The sequence below is a fragment of the Monodelphis domestica genome, chromosome 7, assembly GCF_027887165.1.
Source record: "Monodelphis domestica isolate mMonDom1 chromosome 7, mMonDom1.pri, whole genome shotgun sequence".
Classification (NCBI taxonomy): Eukaryota; Metazoa; Chordata; class Mammalia; order Didelphimorphia; family Didelphidae; genus Monodelphis; species Monodelphis domestica.
Window position 1 is genome coordinate 95,212,184 of NC_077233.1, and position 22,730 is coordinate 95,234,913.

Here is a 22,730-nt window from a genome sequence, read left to right on the forward strand (position 1 = left end):
GCATTAGATTGGCTACCATCTTTGAATTTGTGTCTCAGCAGCAATCTGGGCCCTCCCAGGTCCTTCCAGCCACAGTAACAGCAGTGGGAATGTCCTCGACTCTGACCCAGTAGCAGTTCTGGGACAGCCCTGGCTGGGTACTCTTCTCAGGAGGCTTCTCCTCCTCCCTCCCTTAGGATGGGAAGGAGGCTCATCTTTCCATCACAGGCTCATGGCTTTCCAAGAGACTAAAAAATAGTGAGGAATTCCTGACTGCCAGCAGACATCTGGGCTCCAGGGCCTTTTACAAGGCAGAGATGGCATCCTTATCAAATTCACCGATGACAAATGGCTAACCCATCTCATGCTTCCCGCACCCAGGCATTAGGCCAAGGAGCCCCGAGTGCCTCTGACTGTGGAATAGGGGAGAGGGGACTTAGAAAACAACCGAGGAAAGCCAGGCACATTCTCAGGGAAGAGCAATTGATAGGACCAGGCTGAGGATGACAGTAAGACAGAAGCACAAAGTCCTGTGCTAAGAGCTGAGGGAGTACCAACCAGGATAAACTCTCCAGAGATGCCTCATCCCTTCATTCAAGGTCCAAGGGATAAAGTCACAGCCGCTCTCCTCTGGTCTGGCCCCTGGGGAGGGGGATGCTAAAGGCAGGGAGAAGAGCACTGGGGATACCATTAACACAGAGGAAGCTGGGAGAGTTGGGGGGGTGGATAAATCACTTGAAGGCAGACTACTGACCCCCAGGGGTGAGCACTGATATACAGGGGAAGGAAGAGGCATGGCCCGGAAGTTAGGGATGAAGTATGCTATAGAAGCGGGGAGGAAGTATTCTAAATTAGGGATGGAGCCTAGGGGAAACAGGAGCTCAATTCAAACATTCATCAAGGATTCTGGTTGAGGGGCTCCAAAGCTCTACCAAAAAAATAAAAAGGGGACCCTCCCTATGTACAAATTGAAACCACATATGTGGCCTTGTGGTGGCCTGGCACTAAGTGCAATAAGAATGTTGGGGAGGCAGAATATGGGAAAGAAAAGTGGTTCCTGGTGTCTAAACTGCCCGCTCCATGCCAGGGAGAGGCATGCAGGAATTTCAAAGGATGAGAAGCCCCAGATGGTGGTAACAGATTCAGGAGGGGAAATCAAGCCCTGATGGCATCACAGACTCACCAGATTATTTGCACATCTTGCCCAACTAGAAAGCTTGTGCTTTACATCTTTATAGTTTGGTTTTGTTTTTTTTTAAACCCTAGTTTCTGTTTTGGAATCAATATTAAGAATGGATTCTAAGCCCAAAGAGCGGTAAGGGCTAGGCAATGGGGGTTAAGTGACTTGCCCAGGGTCACACGGCTAGGAAGTATGAGGCCAAATTTGAACTCAGGGCCTCCTGCCTCGAGGCTGGTGATATATCCACAGAGCTACCTGCCTGGCCCTTTGAGATTACATTCTGATGGACAGTGTGGGTGATCTTAGACTCAATACATTTGGGTCGAAAGAGAAAGCCAGCCCACATCCATCTTGTATTTTCAATGTTGCCCTGGATGCGGGCACAGAGGATGCTCCGACATCTTTAAGAGACAAAAGAGCAGATGAGTCTCCCCTGATGGCTGGCTTTTCTTGATGGATGGATGCGAGCCTCTGGGACAGCCTCTGGTTTTTAAAGCCCTTCCCCCGCTTTCCCATCCCTCTGAGTCCAGGACAAAGCCCTGGTCCAACAGCGCTGTTCTCCCCAACCTGGGTCCTGCCATGGTGGCCCCCCACCCCAATGGGGTGCCCGGCATCTCCTGGGGTCAGTTCTTTCTCTGGAGGTGACTCCCAGAGCTCTCTGCTGGACTGAGCTCAAGCCTCGCTTTCAGAGAATGAAGTGGAAACACGAAAGACATCATTTATATATCTTGCCAGATGATGCAAAAAAAGAAGGGGGGGGGGGTAGCCACACAGCTCAGTGGATTGAAAGTCAGGCTTGGAAATGGGAGATCCTGGGTACAAATATAACCTCAGATACTTCCTAGCTGTGTGTGACGGGGCAAATCACAACCCCCATTGCTCAGCCCCTACTCTTGAAACCAATACTAACCAATTCTTTTTTTTTTAATTAAAAAATTTTTTCCATGGTTACATGATTCTTGTCTCTCTCCCCTCCCAAAGCTGATAAGCAATTCCACTGGCTAACCAATTCTAAGACAGAAGGTAAGTTTATAAAAATTAAAAATTTTAGGGGGCAGCTGGGTGGCTCAATGGATGGAGAGCCAGGCCTAGAGATGGGAAGTCCTGGGTTCAAATATAACCTCTTCCTAGCTAGGTGACCCAGGGGAAGTCACTTGACCCCCATTAGTGCCTAGCCCGTACCAGTCTTCTGCCTTGGAACCAAAACACAGTATCAATTCTAAGATGGAAGGTAAGGGTTTATTAAAAAAAAAATAGGTCACACATAGTTAAGTGCTGACTTGTACATAGCATGTGCATTAAGAATGCAGAGAGGGATAAACCAGTAAAGAACATTCAGGACTAAAATAGTCAACATTTTCTGGAAACCAAATTATTTGTAATTATAATTGCAGAAGACAAAAGGCCACGGAGAGGCTGGTAGGTGAAGTCAACTCCAACGTCTAACCAACAAGTGTGCTGGCAAAAAACAACCTAAGATACAATTAAAGACTAGAAAAAGGAAGAGGGCCTACCAGATGGACAACCCAAGATCTGCACAGGCACACATCATTTCTCTTTTTTCTTAAAAATGCATGAGGCCTCTGGTGCATTCTGTGTATCTTCCACAAAAGATTTATGGAAAGAAATGGACAAGAACTACCCAGGCTGAGGGGGCAAACAGTTATAATTTGTGCAGGTGAAGGGAATACCTAATTATCACTGAGATCCCAGAGCCACTGGAGCATTTGCAATGAAACACCAATTAGGAAACCCTTGAAAGTCTGTCTTACAATCATAACCATGCCTAAATGTTTTAAAAATAAAGGCATTTTACAAACGAATTAGAGGAAAAGAAAAATTCCTAAGAGATGGATATTATTTTCTCTAAATTGCATTTACTCTCTTGGTTTTCCTTATTTTAAATATTGTCCTATTTTCAATAAAGAAACAAACGCAATTTAATGATATGAAACACTTTAATTTTGAGGATTGAAAGGTTAACAGGAACAGATTATTTCTGTGACAAATACTTCCCCCCAAATCATATAAGAAACAATAGCAGACACCAATGGGCAGGTATCAAATAGAAAATATAAAAATCAAATGGACCCAAACAACAGGTGCATCAGCGAGGCAAGATACCCACAGAACAAATTTAAATACGAAAAGTCATCAACACAAAAAATGTTATAAAATGACACAACCCTATCTTTAGTTACAGGATCTTCTCAAGCCTGCCTTTGGCAGAAACGTAGATCATAGCACACATTATATCATAAGAGGTTTATAGTTTTTAAAATAAGGCTTCATTAGTTAAAATGAGAGGTTCCCAATGGAAAAGAATGCATCCAACCAAGGCCTTAGAATACAATGAGCAAGGTAATACATTTTAAGGTCATTCCAAAGCATTACTGCCTGAACACCCCCTAGAGTAATTTGAATAAAGTGTAGTTCAGTTCAAAGGTCAAGGAGAGGCTTATGGGAGAAGTCAACTCCAGCATCTTCCCAACAACAGTCTGTTGGCAAAAAAACAACACAGTACAATTAAAGTCTAGAAAAAGGAAGAGGGACTACCAAATGGATAACTCAAGGTCTGCACAGGTACACATAATGTATCTTTTTTCTTAAAAATGCAGGAGGCCTCCAGTGCTTTCCAGAGAACTTTCCAAGAAAAGTTAGAAGAGGTAGAAGTAGTAAGATTTTTTTTTCAAATTTCAATAACAGTTAAGGTTGTTCTAAGAAAAAAAATAATACAAGATAACAAAATTTACATCTTGTTTTATTTAACATGAAATACTTCAATGTTTCTGATGGTGCAAAGTAAAAACATTCAGTTTCAAAACGTACTTCAAAATTATTTTTCCAGGAAAAATGTAAAATCTATTTGGAGCAAATAAGATTAACCTCATATGGGTAAAATATTTATGGCAAATAATTTATTACAGCTAGATCCATAAATCTTTATATTTGTTATAAAAATAAAAGCAAAATTAATTGTCTTCCCAGGTATCCCAGAAATAGCTTGATTTAGGAAGGGGGCAGGTGGGGCTGTGGGGAAGGTCATCCAGTTATTAATAGGCATAAAGAAACTTCATTGGAAATTAAAATCTGTTGAGAACTTTTTTCCTTTTATTTCCTTACACTGATCAGTTTCTCTCACATATTTAACAAACATATAACTTACTGAACATGATTTGGACTCAGAAGCCCCGGGTTTAAATCCCAGCCCTGCTACCTACCTAGACTTTAGCCCATCAGACCTAGATTCTCTCTAATGTCTTTTCCAGTCCCAAAGCTGTGACCGGTATAGCTTTAAAAAACCTGTTCAGCAAATAAAATGAGGGGAATCTGGCCAAGATAACCTCTAAAAACTCTTTCAGTATCCAGTGATTACTGTTAAAGGAGCTCCCAATGTGCTTCTCCCTTACACCGAAAACAGCTAACACCCCAAAAAGCACTTCGAGCACTAAGAAATGAAATGACATGACCAGGATCACACTGCAAGGACAGGTCAAAAACAGGATTTGAACCTAGGTCTCCCTGCCTCCTAAGGGGAGGCTCTCTTATCACTATACTATTCCTGTGCTAGTCTGCTTTTAATGCTTAAAAACACACACACACAGTCAATGGGTGTCACCATTATATAGTTGGGTATAGTTAAGACAAATACCAGAAACTGAAGAAGGATGGGGCTGGTGAGCCAGCTATTAAAGTTCCATGTATGGAGGGAACGGGGAGGTTTGGGGGGAAGGTAAGAAAGGGAAGGACAGTGAGAGAGAGATCTGTCTCCCTATTAGAGTAGAAGCTCCTTATGATTAGGGATTGTTTCGTTTTTTTAATGTATATGTCCTCAGCATCTGGTCCAGTAACATCTTGTACAACATCTGGCACAATAACCATTTAAGAAATGCTTGTGGATTGCCTTATTTATTGCAAAAGACCAAAAGCTAGTACGCGAGACAGAGGCCAACTGGCATATCAAGATCTTAATGACCTTAATTAAGGCTATGATTCTGTCCAAATAAAAGACAGAAATCAGGACAAGACCAGGCAACAGCATGGCGCACCACGAAGGCCAAGTGCCCATCTCTCTGGGTTTGAATCCCAGGGCTGCTTCTCATCAGCTGGATGATAGGCAAGTCACTCAACCATCTAGGTCTCATTTTCTCCCTCTGAAAATTGAGAGGCTGTCACTAGTTCCCTTCTAGCACGAAGGCTAGGATCCTAAGAAGGCGCAACATTCTTAAGAGATCATTCCAGGTATCAAGGCCACATCTGTAGAGCTCTCCAGCAGTGGTTCTCAAACATTTTGGTGTTAGGACATCCCTTCCACTCTTAAAAACGATTGGAGACCTCAAAGATCTTTTGTTTAGATGGACTATGTCTACTGATACTTACTAGAGTAGAAACTAAAATGTCTTAGTGTTATTATGGAAAGTTTTTAGACTTCCCCTGAAATTATTGAGACTCTCCCAGACTTGTCTTGAGAAATACTGTCTGGAGAGAAAAAACTCCAAAGCCTTTCTTTTTGCAAAACACAACCATAGAAAGAAATCCACTTATAAGTGGAGATAAACCACATTTTTTCCTATCCCCAACAATGAAAGTCTTTCTCAATCTAATTATGCTCCTGAATCAGAGGTTGGGCAACTGGAAGGACTTTGGGTACTCTTTCCATTCCACCAGGCTGGAAGCCAAAGATCTCCTAGCCCAAGACAGACACATACTGTTGTTACAACAGAATTACATCTATATGTGTGACTTTGCAAATCCAATTAATTTTATTACTGGCATTTCTCAAAGAAGTGGGTATTCCACCTTCATTAGTATTTCCTGTGGCTCCTCGGGAGGTAGAGGTGACCCTGGGTCCTCTGAGGCTGCTCCAGTCAGCACAACAGGAGCTCTGGCAGGTGTTCCTGGGCACCAGTGAAGGAGGAGGGAAGGCTTGTTCCACAGTGCTCAGACTCCTCATCTCACTTGGATCAGGGGATGCATTTTTTGGCCAGAGAAATTACTGAAACCATCTCCAAAGGCAAGGAAGCATCAGTGGAGGAAGTCTCCACACTAATGAAATCACAGGCCTCAGTATATATCTGAAAGCTAAAGGCAGAATCTGAAAGTAAAACAGCCAGGCATTTCCTAGAATTATTGCTAGACTGGCTTTATGACAGATTTACCAGCACTTCCATTGCAAAAAGGGTCAACATTGGATATCTGTTTCATTTCTAACTGATAAAAATGCATTAGAAAGTTCAAGCTCAGTTTGTAAAGTTCAAGCACCAGGAATCTGTTTTTAAAGAAGATAACTAAAATGACTTTCTTACAACTCTTATTACATGTAAATGGCAATCCTCAAAATGCAAGAGGAAGAGTGTATTGCAAAGATATTTAAAAAAAACAAACTTTGCAGTTTAAGTGAATCCCTTTTTTCATTTTTAATGGAAAATCCAGCTGAGTTACAGTTTAATCTATTCTTAAAGACAAAACCACTAAGAGTATAGCTCCTTGTGTTTCTTCTTCAACACTGCTACCTACCGCAAACATTTATCTATATGCTAAAAACCAGAGTGTAAACTGTATTCTACGCTAGTTTATTGCTAAATGAGTACTAAGAAGTTATAAAAACCATAGTGTAGTAGCCAGCAGCCCCAAAGAGGGCTGGACCACCAGAGATCAATTACTAACTACAGATTCTTACATACGTTACAGCTTCAAAATGATACCTATCTTCTAAGCATGCTTATTTGCTTCTCATGGATTAAAGGCCAATTTGCTGCACACAGAGCAGAAGGTGGTTAAAATTCCATTGGGTCTATGTCTCACCTCTCTGCTAAAGAGTTTATAGCCAGACACAAGGGGGGGGTCAAACTCTAAGCTGCTACTAACTGTAATAGTTCAAAGCAAATACACTGTAATCTCTTCAAATGCATTTTTAAATAACAATCGAATATAGGAACAAGAATGCACTTATTTATAAAAAAACTAGACTACAAAGGCACATTAAACATATTATAAAGATATAAAGATACGTTCCTTCACAATGATCACAAATAAAACTGAGACCAACCTATTCCACTCATACATTCACTAACATAAAATGTCTACTTTAACTACAATTATTGTGTAAACTGCATTTTAGGATAGAAATGAAAATCACTGCCTTCAATTTCTGGATTTTTAGCTATGTACGCAAGATCAATTCCATCCTAAAGTCAAATGTTGTAAACACTAAATGCTGAATAGTTCATTTGTCCCACAAAAGCATAAGTCACCTTCTGAAATTATTTAAATAGTGCAAATAAGCTGCACACACACAGACACACATAGAAACATAGAGAGATGACATTACAGAATACTTCTCTTCAATACTATTTTCTTAAAAACTGGACTGAGACTGAAAAACCACTTCCATTTATGCTCAGAAATAGCTGGAAGGATTGTTTTTAGCTCCAAAGACCACTATGAAATTGTGTTCTAAGTCATAATGAATTTTACATTCTCTAATCCACAAATAACTATTCTGTAAGACAGACAGAATTCTCTTTAACAGTGATACACACAGCATCTGGTTTAGAGATATTCATAAATTCAAAATCGTACTGTTTGTCAAAGCATAAGGAAACAAAATTGCATCAATCCATAAAGTGTCTGACTTATCAAGCACTTTTTCTTACAATAATTATTCAGTCTTTTCACGTTAACATAATTCCTTTGCAGACTTTAAAAGAGAATTGCAGGGTCTACCACGAAAACTTCACCAAGGTTCTAATAGCTATGAAAATTACATGGTTTTTTAAATGCATTTTGAAGACAAAACATTAAGACATGATTGTAAAAGCATTAAAATAGTCCTAAACAGTTTAAGTAGACAAGACTTCTTTCTAATTTTTCATCCTGTATATTCACATTAATACATATACTTTGATTGTCTAAGCCACAAGCATGGGGACTAGTTTGGGTAATTAAATATGACTTCTCATGCTAAAACAAATTAATTAAACAACTTTGGTAGCCTAGTATATAGTTAGCTTTGTGTAAATATTTTGCAATCATCCCTTCCCATCCAAAAAAAATATATACTTTATATATGTGTTCATACATTTGCAAGGTATATAGGCAGGGTGTCCCCAAAGCCTTAATGCAGTTTTAAGCATATTAAAGTTCTAAAACTACCCTAAGACTTTTTGGACACCACACATGTACACATACAAACATACATTACATACACACACATACATACATATATTCTCACACACATAGCCCTGTGTGTGTATATATGTACACAGCAACATTATATAGAGGCATATACAATGTATTTCCTGAGTAAATCATTAAATCTGATTAGGAAAATTTAACCAAAAGGGGGAGGGGATGCAAACCAGTATATCATATTATTAAAATAGAATATTAAATAAACATTAAATAAATATGCAAAGTTTATGAAACTATAGTACCAAAAATTAATACATATAACCATGCTTTTGATTAAGTGCATACTAAGTTAAAGTTACTTTAAAATCCATCATGAGGAATTCATAAATGTGATTTCGAAACCTGAGTGTACTTTAATTCACCTGTTAAAGGCAACTTTAACAAGCTACTTAAATTCCTTAGGCCCTTTGTTTTCTCAGGGACTAGTGAAATTGAAATTCAACTGTGATCATTATCTCAGTTGAAAATCCTGAACTGACCACATGATTACATGAAATGTTTCCTCAAATTAAGTCACTATAGTTTAAATGATTTGGGAAAATGTGAAAGTTTTCCCATTTCCTGCTTTGGTACATGAGGGCAAAAATATCATCCAAAACTCAAATGTCTGGTACTCAAATGATTTTAAATACCTTTTAAAAACCTCAATGTACCCATTGCAGACATTCTGGGGGAAATTTATTTTCAAGATACTTTGCTATCATTTTTGTCAGTTACAAAGGTTAATTATCCTTTTCCCAGTTGATGGTTAAAGGTAGAGAAGTTAACTGAGGACTGAAAAGAACCAAAGAAAATTCCTCTATTTCCATCTTCCTAAGTGATACAATATTTCACAGCAAATATATTGCAATATTATTATAAAAGCCATAATCATCACTCTGTAGAAATATGCATCTGAAATCACAGTAACCCAATTGCAGTCATTAATTATTTTTAAATTTTTTTTGAGAACTTGGAAACTCTTATAATTGGAAAAGTGCTTCTGCCCTGAGGATTTCAGCAATGCCTCAAGGATCTACTTTGTGCTCTCCGCACTTCCCTTTTCTAGTCCATGATCTTTATGGTCCACCATTGTCTTCTCTGGGGCACCAGCATTCTGGGGACACAGTTCCTGCAGCACCCTTTCAATCTCTTCCTGTTTCACAGGCAGGTTGAAGCAAGTTTTGGGCAAAGTCATCTGTAATGCACACCATAAAGCCGTCCGTGTCTTCCGTGTGGCCACAGCAAGCTCCTTAATGACCAGGGCCAAAGCCAGGACATCTACCACAAAAAAAGAAGATGAAGCCAATCAGTACAATATATCTAGAGAGATGCTGGCGTACAATGCTCAAACCAAGAATATAAACCGGCACTTTCTCATCACATTTCTGCCATGTGGTAAGTTGCAGGCAAAACATAGACCATACCATTGTTGAGGATGGGTTCTCTCTCTAATCTTTTTAGTTTCTGCTCTCACAGAAGTATCATTCTAATTAAAGAGACAAGAGGAACACAGGGCAACTAAAGACTAGTCAAGGGCTAAAGTCTGTAGGACTAAGCACAACAGGCATCTGGAGAAGGGAAAGATTAATAGCAGCAAGGGTACTTGAACATAGTTTAGTGGAAGAATTATTTAAGCTGGGTCCCCATTTGGCCAGGGGTAGAATTAACTAACAAGCAAGAGAGAAAAGAGGATTCCAATTGGAGAAACAACTTGCAAAAAGACATATAAGAATGAGCATTACGTACACAAAGGAAAGTAAGGAAACTGGGCACCTGTTGGGAAGAAATAGGGATTATCACTGATGGGGATGAGATTATGAAGGATCTTTAAAACAGGCCCTGGAGTTTGAGACTTCAATCTGGGTTAACCATGTGTTACCATGCAATTCCTATTTTGATATTGTTCATTTTTGTAACTAATCTTATAAAGCCAAAACTCTAAAACATAAACCCAAACAAACAAGTGATAAATCATATGCTTTCATCTGCATTCTGACTCCAACAGTTCTCTCTCTGGAGGTGGATAAGATTCTGAGCCCCTCAGAATTGTCCCAGATCATTGTTTTGCTGAGTCTATTACATTTGATTGTTCCCCAATATTTCAGTTACTGTGTATGATGGAAGATCTTCCGGTTCTGCTTATTTCACTCTGCATCAGTTCATGGAGGCCTTTCCAGTTCTTTCTGAAATCCTCCTGGCCCAGCATTCCTTATAGCACAAAAGTATTCTATCACCATCATATACCATAATTTGTTCAGCCATTCCCCAACTGAGGAACATCCTTTTAGCATCCAATTCTTTGCCACCACAAAAGAGCAGCTATAAATATTTTTGTACAAACAAGTACTTTCCCATTTTTAAAAAAATCTCTTTGGGATACAGATCTTGTAGTGATATTACAGGATCAAAGGGTATACAGTTTTATAGCCCTCTGGGCTTAGTTCCAAATTGCCCTCCAGAATAGTTGGATCAATTCACAACTCCACCAGCAATGCATTAATGTCCCAACTTTGCCACATCCCCTCCAGCATTCATTACTTTCCTTTGCTGTCATGTTAGCCAATCTGCTAGGTGTGGGACAGTACTATAAAAATGGAGATTTGAACCCCAGACTTCAATCCCCAGAAGTCCCTATAATCTCACCCAAGTCCTCACCTGAGTGCGAGATCACAATTTGTATTTAAACTGACTGTAAAGCCTACTCCTTCTCTTCCTGTACTCAGAGATTGCAAGGATGTAGTGAGTAGACTAAGCGCAGGGGTTCTGAATTTGGCTTTCAGCCATGGGCATGTGGTTTATTATTTTGTATCCTTGATTTCTAATAATCTTAATAAACCTCTAAAATATAATACTTTTAGTAGAGAAACTAATTTAACTGTTACAGTAGCTCCATGTTGTTTTAATTTGCACTTCTCTAATCAAAAGGGATTGAGAATACTTTTTCATATGATTATTGACAGCTTCGATTTTTTCATCTGAAAACTGTCTATCCATATCTTTTGACTATTTGTCAATTGGGAAATGACTTGGATTCTTTTGACTTTTATTTTATTTTTGAAAATTTTATTTAATTAGTTAATTTAGAATATTTTTCCATGGTTACAAGAATCATGTTTTTTCCCTCCCCCCTTCCCCAACCTCCCTCCCATAGCTGATACGCAATTCCATTGGGTTTTACATGTGTTGTTGATCAAGACCTATTTCCATATTATTGATATTTGCACTAGGGTGATCGTTTAGTGTCTATATCCCCAGTCATATCCCCTTTGACCTATGTGATCAAGCAGTTGTTTTTCTTCTGTGTTTCTATTTCTACAGTTCTTCCTCTGAATGTGGACAGTGTTCTTTCTCATGAGAAATGACTTGGATTCTTGACCTAGCTCTTTATATATTTGAGAAATGAGGACTTTACCTGAGAAATTTGTTAAAAAAAATTTTTCCCAGGTTGTTGTTTCCCTTCTAAACTTAGTCACACTGGTTTTATTCGTTTGAAAACTTTTAAATTTAATATTATTCATTTTACATCTTATAATGTTCTCTGTCTCGTTTGGTCATAAATTCTTCCTTTCTCCATAGACTAGATTGGTAAACTATTCTATGTCCTCCTAATTTATTTAATATCACTCTTTACGTCTAAACCATATATCCGTTTTGACCATATTGGTATAGGGCATGATACTGATCCATACCCAATGTTTGCCACACTGTTTTCCTATTTTCCCAGCACTTTTTGTCAGACAGGGAGGTTTTTCCCTGAGCTGGGATCTTTGGGTTTATCAGACATTAGCTGGCTGAGATCACTGACCCCTAGTCTGTTCCATGATCCACCCCTCCGTCTCTTAGCCAGCAACAGACGGATCTGATGATGGCCAGAAAGCAGCCCTTTTAGCATCCCATGTGGGGCAGGCCACGGAAAGGGCAGGCCAGGGAAGAGGTAGAGACTGTCGGCTATGGGGGCAGCCGTGGAAAAAGGAGGAGTCTCTGGGAAAGGGGGGAACACAAAGAAGCAGCAAGTCCTTGACAAAAGGCCCTTGTGTCTAGCAGAGAGATAGAGACACAGACAAATGCAAAGGACAAGCACGAGGGAGATTCAGGGCTCTGCACTAGAAGGGTGGTAGTGAGTATGGGAACAGAGGAACATGAGGATTTCGAATGTTGGGGCAACTAGAGAGCACATGGAGACAGCATCAAGCCTAGAGATGAGAGGTCCTGAGTTCAAATCTGACCTCGGACACTTCCTAGTTGGATGACCTTGGGCAAGGCACTTATTAACCCCAATTAACTAGCCCATGCCGCTCTTCTATCTTAGGGTTTAAAAAAAAAACAAGCAAACACAAATTTAAGATATACTTGCCTTTTTCATTATTGTAACGAATTCCTTGTCGTGGATGATTAGCAACATTAATAAGTTCATCTTTACGCTTGGCTTGTGTTGCATGAATGGCTTCTAAATGGTGTTCCAGAGTAATGGATATATTTCCATGGAGAGGACCACCACCAAGCTTTTCCATCCTTCTTAGTAAGGTCAAAACCTTAAAAGAAATATATACACATTTAGTTAGTTGTAAATCACACATTTTAAATTCTATATACTTAATGGTATTTCAAAACATATTTGATCAACATGAATAGATACACTCACTCTAGCTTGTTCCTTTAACTGATCCACAATTAATCGATCGACTCGGGAAGGATTGGCAGGGAGTCTGGAAACAGAAGTATTATTTGAACTAGAGACCCTCTTTCCTGGAAAATTTCTTGCGAGATCTGCCTCACTCTAAGAAAAAATAAACATATATGAAGTATGAGATTTTGGAGAAAGAAAAATCACATACATATAAGATATTTACAGAGGCACAGAGATTGATAGGCATATGGATGTGTGTACATAGGCATATGCACATATATACACACAGACATAACTCGATATATATTTTATAACATGGAAGTAGATGTTGATGATAAGATGTGTCCAGTATCAGTCACAACATAACTGCCTGGAAATGGGACAATCCAAGAGTATCTGAGATAAATCTCTGTCTATCTGTGTATATCTCACTCACACTCTCTCCCTCTTTCTCACTCACTCACTCTCTCTCTCACTCTCTGAGGAAATTTCTTTAGCTTCCTCTATTTGATTTTTTTTCTTTTTTTCCACATCAGTTATGGAGTTAAATACCAGAACTGTGATGCGAAATGCTCCAATTCATACATAGCCAGACTAAACTCCTACCATGGTAAAAACCCACTAGTACCTTTTTCCTTTCTTTTTCTAGAGCTCTCCACTGCTCGTAGCATTCCTCCAGTTGGATGTGAAGTTCATTAGCAGGTCCACTCCTATTTCTTGGAGGCCGGTATTTGTTAAAAGGTGGTGGAAAGGCAAAGTATGGTGGTGTTACCTCCCTACGAAACAAATCACTAACGACGGGATTCAAATTGTTAAAGTCACCATAATGAAAAACATCAACAAGTTCTGAAAAGGGAAATGTTGATGGAGGAAAAGGAAAGTTAGCTGCTGACACAAAGGGAGAAAGGTTAAATGGGGTAAAATTAGGGTTTTGCTTAATCTCTGACACTAAAGGGAAAGCAGGAAGAAAGGAAGGATTGATGAAATCTGACATGTTAACACTACTTTTTTCTTGTTTCTTTTGGAATATATTAAACTGCTGACGATTCTGACCTATGTAACTAGGTTGGGGAATCAAGTTCTTCCTCCCCTTTTTGTCATCTCTATTACTATTTGCTAGATTCTGTTTTTTGCAGAGTTTCTGATATCTTTCAGAGAATTCACTAGCAGTATTCTGATGTAACAGGAAGCTGGATGACAAATGGGCAGGAATTTTGCAAGAGTGATGATCCTTGATAGCCGATGGATCATGGGGGAAATGTCCCATTTGTATATTTGGTTTCTGATTTTCAGTGTCAGAATTGGGAAACCTCAGACCATTAGGAACACCATTTGGCATTTGTAACCTTCCTTCCTTCCTGAAAAAGGGTATTGGTGGTGTCTGTGGGTAATATGAAGGAGAAAACACAGACTGGTGCATAGGAGAACTACCAGACAAGGCTGAAACTCCAGAAGAGACCTGGGAGCCTGATGTTATTGGCTTTACAAATGAAGAGTTTGCCGTTGGAATTGGACTTAACACATTACCATCCACCCAAATATGCTCCCTGAAGAATGACTGACAGTTTCCATTCTGTAAAGCAGTATTTATAGACAGATTGTAGTCAAGGGGCTTCAAAGGAATTTCTTTGGCATTTATGGGAAGTTGGCATCCATTATCTTCAAAGTTGTCCATAAATTTGAAGTTACTGGCTGGGCTGGTTTCCTGGGATTTCCCATTGACTACTGCTGACAAATTTTCTTTAGAAAATGGTTGATTAATAAAGCATAGAGGAGGTGGAACAGACAACTGTATCGGTTGAGAAGGTATCACACCTTCATTTCTTTTAGGAAGTAAACAGCTTTCATGAAATCTATATGGATCAGCAGCCAGACTGCCCACATCATTGGAGTACTTCATTTGTTCTTGGAGATTCATTTTCATGATCTTCTCATTTGCTATCTCAGGTTTCCAGGATTCCTTTTGAATACTAGTACTATTTTTATATCTACTTTGAAAATAAGAGTTAAGATCAGCACAGTTCTTGTCATAATCATTATTTAATTTCATTTTCTCATAATTAGTCTCACCCTGACTGAATTCTGCATTCTGCAAAGGAAACCCTTTTGGTTGAATAACAGGATTGGTTTTAAAAGCAGAATTTTCCAGATAAGTGCTTTTGAAAATATTTTCAGGTAGCTGATTGGAATGGTCTGAAGGAGATGTCCAAGACTCTACCAACCTAAGGTCATCGAACCCACTTTGTAAGTTCTCCATCTCAGGAGATGTCTGAAAGTATTCTTGATTGAAATTCTGTGTTTCAATGAAGTCTGGAAAATCTTCAACAGAATTCTTGAGAGGGGGTCCTGAATAGTCACCATCACTACCAAAGTTAGGTGTCCATGTGGGAGGAAGAAGACTGGCCAAAGAATTCCTGGAACAAAGACCATGATTAATAATAGACATCATTCTATGAGTGCTGCAACTAAAATATTAAAGCTATCTGTAAAAAAGATTTCAAAGTTACATGCTCTCAAATCCATATCCTAGAATGTGAGCATCAATCAAGTAAGTTCTAAAGGAAGTCAATGTAATTAGAGAACATGCAAAAATCTCTTTCTCTGATATGTAACAGGGCTTCTGCATAAACTTACCAGTCTGTGAAAGGCTCTGGGCTATTTGGTTCCTCCAAAGTGCTTGAAGCCAATCCAAACATGTCAGGACCATTTCCTGAGTAAGATAAATTGATTTGTGCCCTGGAAAATATATCCACCAAATAGTTTTGAAAAATAATTCACAAGCAAACTACCTATACCACCACTAACAACCAATTACTGTTACACCAGTATATACCACATTTTTTGTAAAATACTTATGGAACAGAACATTTCTAGGGAATAAAAAGTTAACGCAGTAATTAGACAAAGATCAGGATGCTAAAGCCACTAGGGACTGTACCATACCAGGAGTGGTTGAAGGAACCAGTAATGTTTCACCTGAGCAAATAGCAACACCATCTTCCAGTCTTTAAAGGTATGTTATTAATGAATTGGTCTATTTGGCTCTAAGTTCTCTAATAAAGTACCTAAGGAATTTGTCCTCTGCCCTACGCTGTTTAGTTTTTTACCACTTATTTATAGGAATATATCAATGGCAGGTGTGTTAATTTTATAGGTTACACTAACCTAGAAGGAATAGCTACCATGGTGCACCACAAACTCAGAATCCAAAAGGTAGTAACAGGCCAGAACAATAGGTCAAATCAAGCAAGATGAAATAACATAAAAAATGTCAAGTCCTATACTAGGGTTAAAAATCAACTTCACAAGTAGAGGAAGGGAAAGGCCTAGCTAAACAGTTCCTATGGGGAAAAAAAGGGATGGAGGTATTGGTGTTCTGCAAATTTTATCTGAGTAAAATTTTACAATTCAATTATGAACGAGGATGATTGTGCAAACAACAAATTTACTTAATACCTTTTATTGGTACAGTCTTGAAAGGCGGTGGGTGGGCTAATATCATCTCCATAAATTGACCAGTTGGGATATAAACTGGATGATTCTAGAGGTGGTGTATCAGTAATCTCACCCAGGAAAGGACTGAATAATTGGCTGTCCATTCCTTGCTTCTTACAATTTATCTGAAAGAAAAGAAAACAAAAATAATCTAAACACATTTAAAAACTTTTAATTTTGTAAAATGAAAAGAAAATTTCAGTTTTTAGTTTAGATGAATAAGGAAAGAACTTTATAACAAGTGACTACTTTTTTCTTTAAAAAATAAAATTTCAGGGCAGCTGGGTGGCTCAGTGGATTGAGAGCCAGGCCTAGAGATGGGAGGTCCTAGGTTCAAATCAGACACTTCCTAGTTATATGACCCTGGGCAAGTCACTTGACTCCCATTGCCTAAAAAAAAAATAAAATAAAATTTCTACAGGTATATTAGAGCATCTCATTTATCCAAAACATTCATCTTATAACTTCAATTATCCAGAACATGGCCAAAAACCTGGAGGGACAAAAATGGCCTAGGTACAACCCAAAGTTCATGCCCTAAGTTCTATACATTCATCTGAATGATCCTCTTTAGATATAACTCAGAATTGATTTTAGACTCACAGAATAAGAAGAGTTGAAAGATAGCTGAAGGGGGTTATGAGTCAAACCTTCCAACTCAACTCTAACATCTCTAAAATGGGTTATGTAGCCTATAGTCAAAACAATTCCAATTTAGAAAATTCATTACTTCATATTCTATATCTGGACAGCTCCATCTAAGTTCTTATTTTGAGTCAAAATCCAATTCCTAATTCTTTTCTCTGGGAACAGTACAAAATAAAGTCAGAATTTTAGAACTGGAAATTCCCACTGTAACACATCCAATAAGTGGATGTCCAGTCTTTACTTGAAGACCTCCAATCCTTTTTCCTACTTTCCCCCTGCCCAATTCTACTTTTAGATAGCTCTAACTGCTAGAAAGATTTTCCTGATATCAAGCCTAAGTTTTCTTCTTGGCAAGTTCCTCCTATTGTTTTTAGTTCTGTGGCCTCTTTAATATTCGCCTGCCAAATACTCAATCATTGCTAACAGGTACCCCCCACCCCCAGTTATCTTTCCTCCACGCTAAATATCCCCAATTCCTTCCACCAAGTTTCACAGGACTAATCATGTGCCTTTCTTGGTGAACCTCCACAACATGCATACTTCCCAGGCCCTCATACTGTTCTCATTGTGAACCACCAGCTGTCCATACTCAAATTCTGTTCCCATTCCCAAATTTCCATTTTCTTCAACCCTACCTCCACTCACCATCATCCTCCAGATCTGTCTGCCCCTTCCAGAGCACCCTCTAACATGCCTGCCCAACAGGCACCAACTGACCTGGCTCCCTCCTGATACATGCTCAGTCCCACTGACCTGCTCCCCTTTCTAGGGCTAGCTACACTTTTTCTCAAACCCCCAGGCTCAGGGGTCACCATGGAGGAGATGGAATGCTCTATTTCCAGACTCCATTTTCTGGCACCCCTGGGCGGCCTTGCTTCCCTTTGAGGTTTGCACTATCCAATTGATCCCCTGATCCAGATCTCAGTTGCTGGATGTTCTTGGAACAGCTCTGCGCTGAGCTCGCAGGTGTTCTCTCCTCCCCAGTTCTTGCCTGCACACTAGGGAGCTCCAACATATTGATGTTCTCTAGCACTTCAGCTTCTAGGTGCTCCATCTACTCAATTTCCATGACCCTTCCCCCCACCCCAGCTATACACAAGGTCATCCTTGACCACAACATCATTCTTTTCCTTGTCCACCAACTCCAAACCCCCTTTATCTGACCTTAATTTTGATCACCTCATCTTTCTCTCTGCCCTGGACCTCCCAGCCTAACCCTGTTCTCTTGAACTTCAGAGTGACTCCATTTTCTCCACCCAGACTTTATACTCTGCACTGGCTACTCTCTACGTCCTTCCCAATCTGGTAAATCAACTCATCTCTACCCTCTCTTCTACTTTCGTGTGATAATACATGTATAACCCAGATTGAATGGCTTGTCACCTCTGGGAGGGGGAGGGAAGGATGGAGGGAGAAAATTTGGATCATATAACTTCGGAAAACTTAGGTGGAAATTTGTTATTAAAATACACTCTCTTCTCCTTGAATCCCTTGCCCCCTTTTCCTTTACTAATCATGCCTACCAAACTCTTGGATTATGTCTACTATCTGCCTACTCCCCATTCCTTTTATATCTTCCAAGGAATCCTGAATTACCTTTATGTATGGATAAGAGATATCTTATTGTAAAGAGCCTGTAAGATAACATTTTGTTCAAAATAAATGCTTTTTCATAATCAATAATAAGCTCAATATAATTCTCTACATCGTTCAGGTAACTATGAGAAGGAAAATATATGGTTCTAGAAACTACCTTAGTTTATCAATAAATATATGATTTACTTGCTAAATGGAGAGAAGTAGCTTGCAGGATTTTTCTCTCATGTAGAAGCTCTGAATCTTGGCTATGGCATTCTCATTAGGCCTTTTCTCCTTTTGGGACTTCCTTCCAGGAGGTGCTCAGTGGATTCTTTTTAATTTCACACAGATCTGGACAGTTTTTGTCTGTGGTTTCTTGAAATGTAGTGTCCAGGATTCTTTTTTTCATGGAGTCTAATAATTCGTAAATTCTCTCTCCTTGATCTCTAGTTTTCAGTCAGTTATTTTTAAAATCAGATTATCTTGCATTTTATCAATCTTTTGATTTTTTTCTAACATGTCTTGCTGACTGTTGCAAGTCACTGATTTCTGCATGTTCTAATTTTCAAAGATTCCATTTCTTAGGAAAATAACAACTTATTCTCCTAATTTTGTCATTCAGAATTTTATTTTTTATCTCTTGCTTCATTTCTTCCAGGTATTCATGAAGTCCTTGTGGGAAGTCCATTTTTCCTTTCAATCTCTACTTGCAGTTCTTAGATTTGCAATAATTTTTCATACTGGTCAGCGTTTTTGTTTTTTTGCTTCACATTTATTCATCTCTCCAGCTTTGGTGCAGGTCCTATGGTCTTCAGTTTACTGCCCAAGACTTCATAATATCTGGTAATATTTTCTAGTTTCCTTCTGGCTCTATCACTAAAAGAAGGTGGTAGATATTTGTTTTGAAAAATCCAGGGAAGTTTTTTTAAATCTCAGATACACTGTCTGAGGAAGACCACAAACCTTTCTACTGCTGTTATCTACATCTAATCATTTAAACTTTAAAAGAATCAAAGTCTTTCAGAGGACAACATACCCACTAAATCCTTCCTTCTCTACCTCCAGTTTCCCCCTAACACCTAGCAAATCTTCAATCCTCCATAATCCTGGCCAGCCTCCTCTGGAGTGGATTTAATTTTGCAAAGTCCTTTATAATAGAGTATCCAAAACTGAGCACAATTTTTCAGGTATGGTCTGACCAGGGAAGAATACAGTAAGACTACCTACACATCTCTTTCCGTATGCCAGATCCATAACTTTTTTTTTTTTGGGGGGGGGGGTTGGGGGAAGGATATTGCTTTTATTTCTAAATATTAGTAACACAGCACTAACAACTCAGTGGTACTTATCAAGAGTCCAACAGAAGAGCTATGCTGGAGGAAGCTGGGTAGCTCAGTGGATTGAGAGCCAGGCCTAGAGATGGGAGGTCCTAGGTTCAAATGTGACCTCAGACACTTCCCAGCTGTGTGACCCTGGGCAAGTCACTTAACCCCCACTCATCTGCCTTGGAACCAATACATAGTATTGACTTCAAGACGGAAGGTGAAGGTTTAAAAAAAAAAAAAGAAGACCTATGCTATATCATCTTTCATATTACTTTATGTATAGTTTTATTTGGGGGTTTTGATTTTATGTAAGTATTCTCTTACAAAAATGACCAATATGGAAGTATGTTTTGCAGAATAATAAATGTATAATCCAGATCAAATTACTTGCCATCTTCTGAGAGATGGTGAGGGAAACAATGGAAATAGATAATATGAATCTTATAATTTTGGAAAACATGTAGAGAATTGTTATTGCATATAAATGAGAAAATGAAATATCTTTGAATTAAAAAAAAAAAAGAAGGGCTACACAAAATCTTAATGTTTCACATATGTAATAACTAATCTATCCTGCAAATGACGTATAGAATCTTAATGTTTATTAAGGCTACAGTTTTCATGAGAGGCACAAATATTAAGCCATATCAGGATTCTAAAATTAACCTCCCCTCTTTCCTCCACCCCCAATAAAAGGCTCTTAAGCATGATCTTAACAATCATTTCATACAAGCAAAGGCTATATTTGCAATCTGACTTCTGAAGCTCAGTATATTGTTAGAGCACATTGACATGCTGCATTTTACCAACGAGAGCCTGGCCTTCGACAGTGCTGGGCGGAAGCTGCTGGCTTTTTATTGCAGTCAATAACATTAGCTTTTTTAGTTCATAATGTCTGATCGTACTGTTTGTCCCCTAAAACTCCCTCGCCTTTTTCACATGTATTGCTATTAAATGTCTCGTGAAGTGGTAGGTTCTTCCTAATGGAGGGGTGAGGTGGGAAGTGGGGGGTCTTCAAACAAGCAAAGACCACTTGTCAAGTGGGTTACAGTGGGGATTCCTTTCAGGCATGGCTTGGACACAAGAAGGCCACTGAAGTCCCTTCCCACTCTCAAAGTCTATGATTCTATAACTCAGATTTCCCTCTATCTGTATGTGTAGACTGTTTTTTTCAATCCATGTGCAGGACTTTTCATTTATACCTGCTAAATTCCACTTGTTAGTGCATCATTTTAATCTAGATTTGGGTGCTCTTCATAGGCGAAGTCTAGGTTAAATTTTGTCTCTCTACGTACAGTCAATACTTGGTGAACACTAAATTAATGAACTTGTTGAGATCTATTTGAATTTTTTTCATCCAACGTATTAGCTATCCTTTGACATTTGGGGTCACTTAAGTATAATGTCTATGTTTACATCCAAGTCTTATAAAAATCAACAATAGGATTGTTAGACCAAACTCTGTAGCATTCTACCTGAGATTCTAAAACTACACTATCATCCAGCTTCCATTTCTTATCCTTAAAAACAGTGAGATTTTGCCAAATGCTTTCTAATACAAAGGCATTTTATGTTTAAAATATAACCTCAAAGTAACTAAAAACTCAACTCCCTTAAGTGCCTCACATGATGCTTTTACACAAATGTGAACTTAATAAATGTTTAATTATTAAGTAATTGAGTGAACTTTACAGACAGTATAATGATGAAAAATAAAGTGAATATCATGTAATTGTAAAAAAAAAAAAAGAATGGGATATAAAATGCTAGTTCATTCAGTTTTTTTCTCATTCAAAGGGGATCCAAGGTTCACTTCTAATGAAGAACTAATGCCTCCATTAAGCGCCTCCCAGGAAAGGAACTATATGTTCAGTTGTGGAGGGACAAAAGGATTTATGGAAGGACTGGATTTGAAGTCACAAGGCCCAGTTATCTGCATATATTTGGACAAGTCACTTAACCTCTCTGAGGTTCAGTTTCCTCTTTTCTAAAAATTATGGGGTTCAGGATCACATGTAGAAGTGAAAAGAATCTCAGAGGTCATCCAGTCTAACCTTTGGATTCTACAGATGATGAACCGAAGTCTTATGGAGATTAAGTGACTCGTTCAAGGATGGGACTAAATTATCTCTTAAGGGCTTTTCTAGCTATAGATCTATAATTACTAAAATAGAACTGCATGTTTCTCTCCTCTGCTGCCCCCATCAAAAATGAAAGCTCTCCTCCCCTCAAAAACACCCTCACTTTTATTTTCCTAATCAAAGTTCTCAAAAATCCCTCAAAGGCTCTTTACTAGCTGCCAAACTGAGTTGAAACTCCTTAGCCTGGCAGTTGAGGTTGTAGACAATGTAGCCCCAACTTTCCTTTCCCATGTTAACTTCTATTCCTTGTTTGTTGGGCTCCTCCCTCCAGCCAAACTGATATGCTTTTCCTCCCTAAACGCGTTCCACTCTCCTACTTCCTTGATTTTGTTCTAATACTCACTCCATTTTCCCCATTTCTTCTGAATTCCTACCTATTCAGCTTACTGCTCCACATCCACGAAGCCTTTAACTCATCCCTGTTGTCATCACCAAGGCTGGAAGTGACTACTCCCGCCCCTCTGTACTTCTTTAACACATTTTATCTTTGTCTGCATTTTCAATTTATCCTTTATCAAGCACCTGCTTTTTGCAAACCACTTTCATGTCACAGTTATTTGTGCATATTTACCCCCCCTACT

The 22,730-nt window shown here is 38.8% G+C and overlaps 1 protein-coding gene across 3 annotated transcripts in view; it reads right to left on the minus strand.

Annotated features, from left to right (window-relative positions):
• Nucleotides 1–3,098: 3,098 nt before the first annotated feature.
• The window catches only part of LOC103106895 (meiosis-specific coiled-coil domain-containing protein MEIOC-like), a 37,792-nt gene continuing 18,160 nt past the window's right edge, over nucleotides 3,099–22,730 (minus strand). For all 3 annotated transcript variants that reach the window (XM_007499767.3, XM_007499766.3, XM_056805163.1), the window contains exons 3-8: nucleotides 16,419–16,582; nucleotides 15,597–15,698; nucleotides 13,591–15,376; nucleotides 12,978–13,112; nucleotides 12,690–12,867; nucleotides 3,099–9,613 (exon numbers count right to left, since the gene is read on the minus strand). In XM_007499767.3, the coding sequence (XP_007499829.1) occupies nucleotides 9,369–9,613; nucleotides 12,690–12,867; nucleotides 12,978–13,112; nucleotides 13,591–15,376; nucleotides 15,597–15,698; nucleotides 16,419–16,582 (2,610 nt within the window). In that variant the 3' untranslated portion in view covers nucleotides 3,099–9,368. The remainder of the gene's footprint in view (nucleotides 9,614–12,689; nucleotides 12,868–12,977; nucleotides 13,113–13,590; nucleotides 15,377–15,596; nucleotides 15,699–16,418; nucleotides 16,583–22,730) is intronic.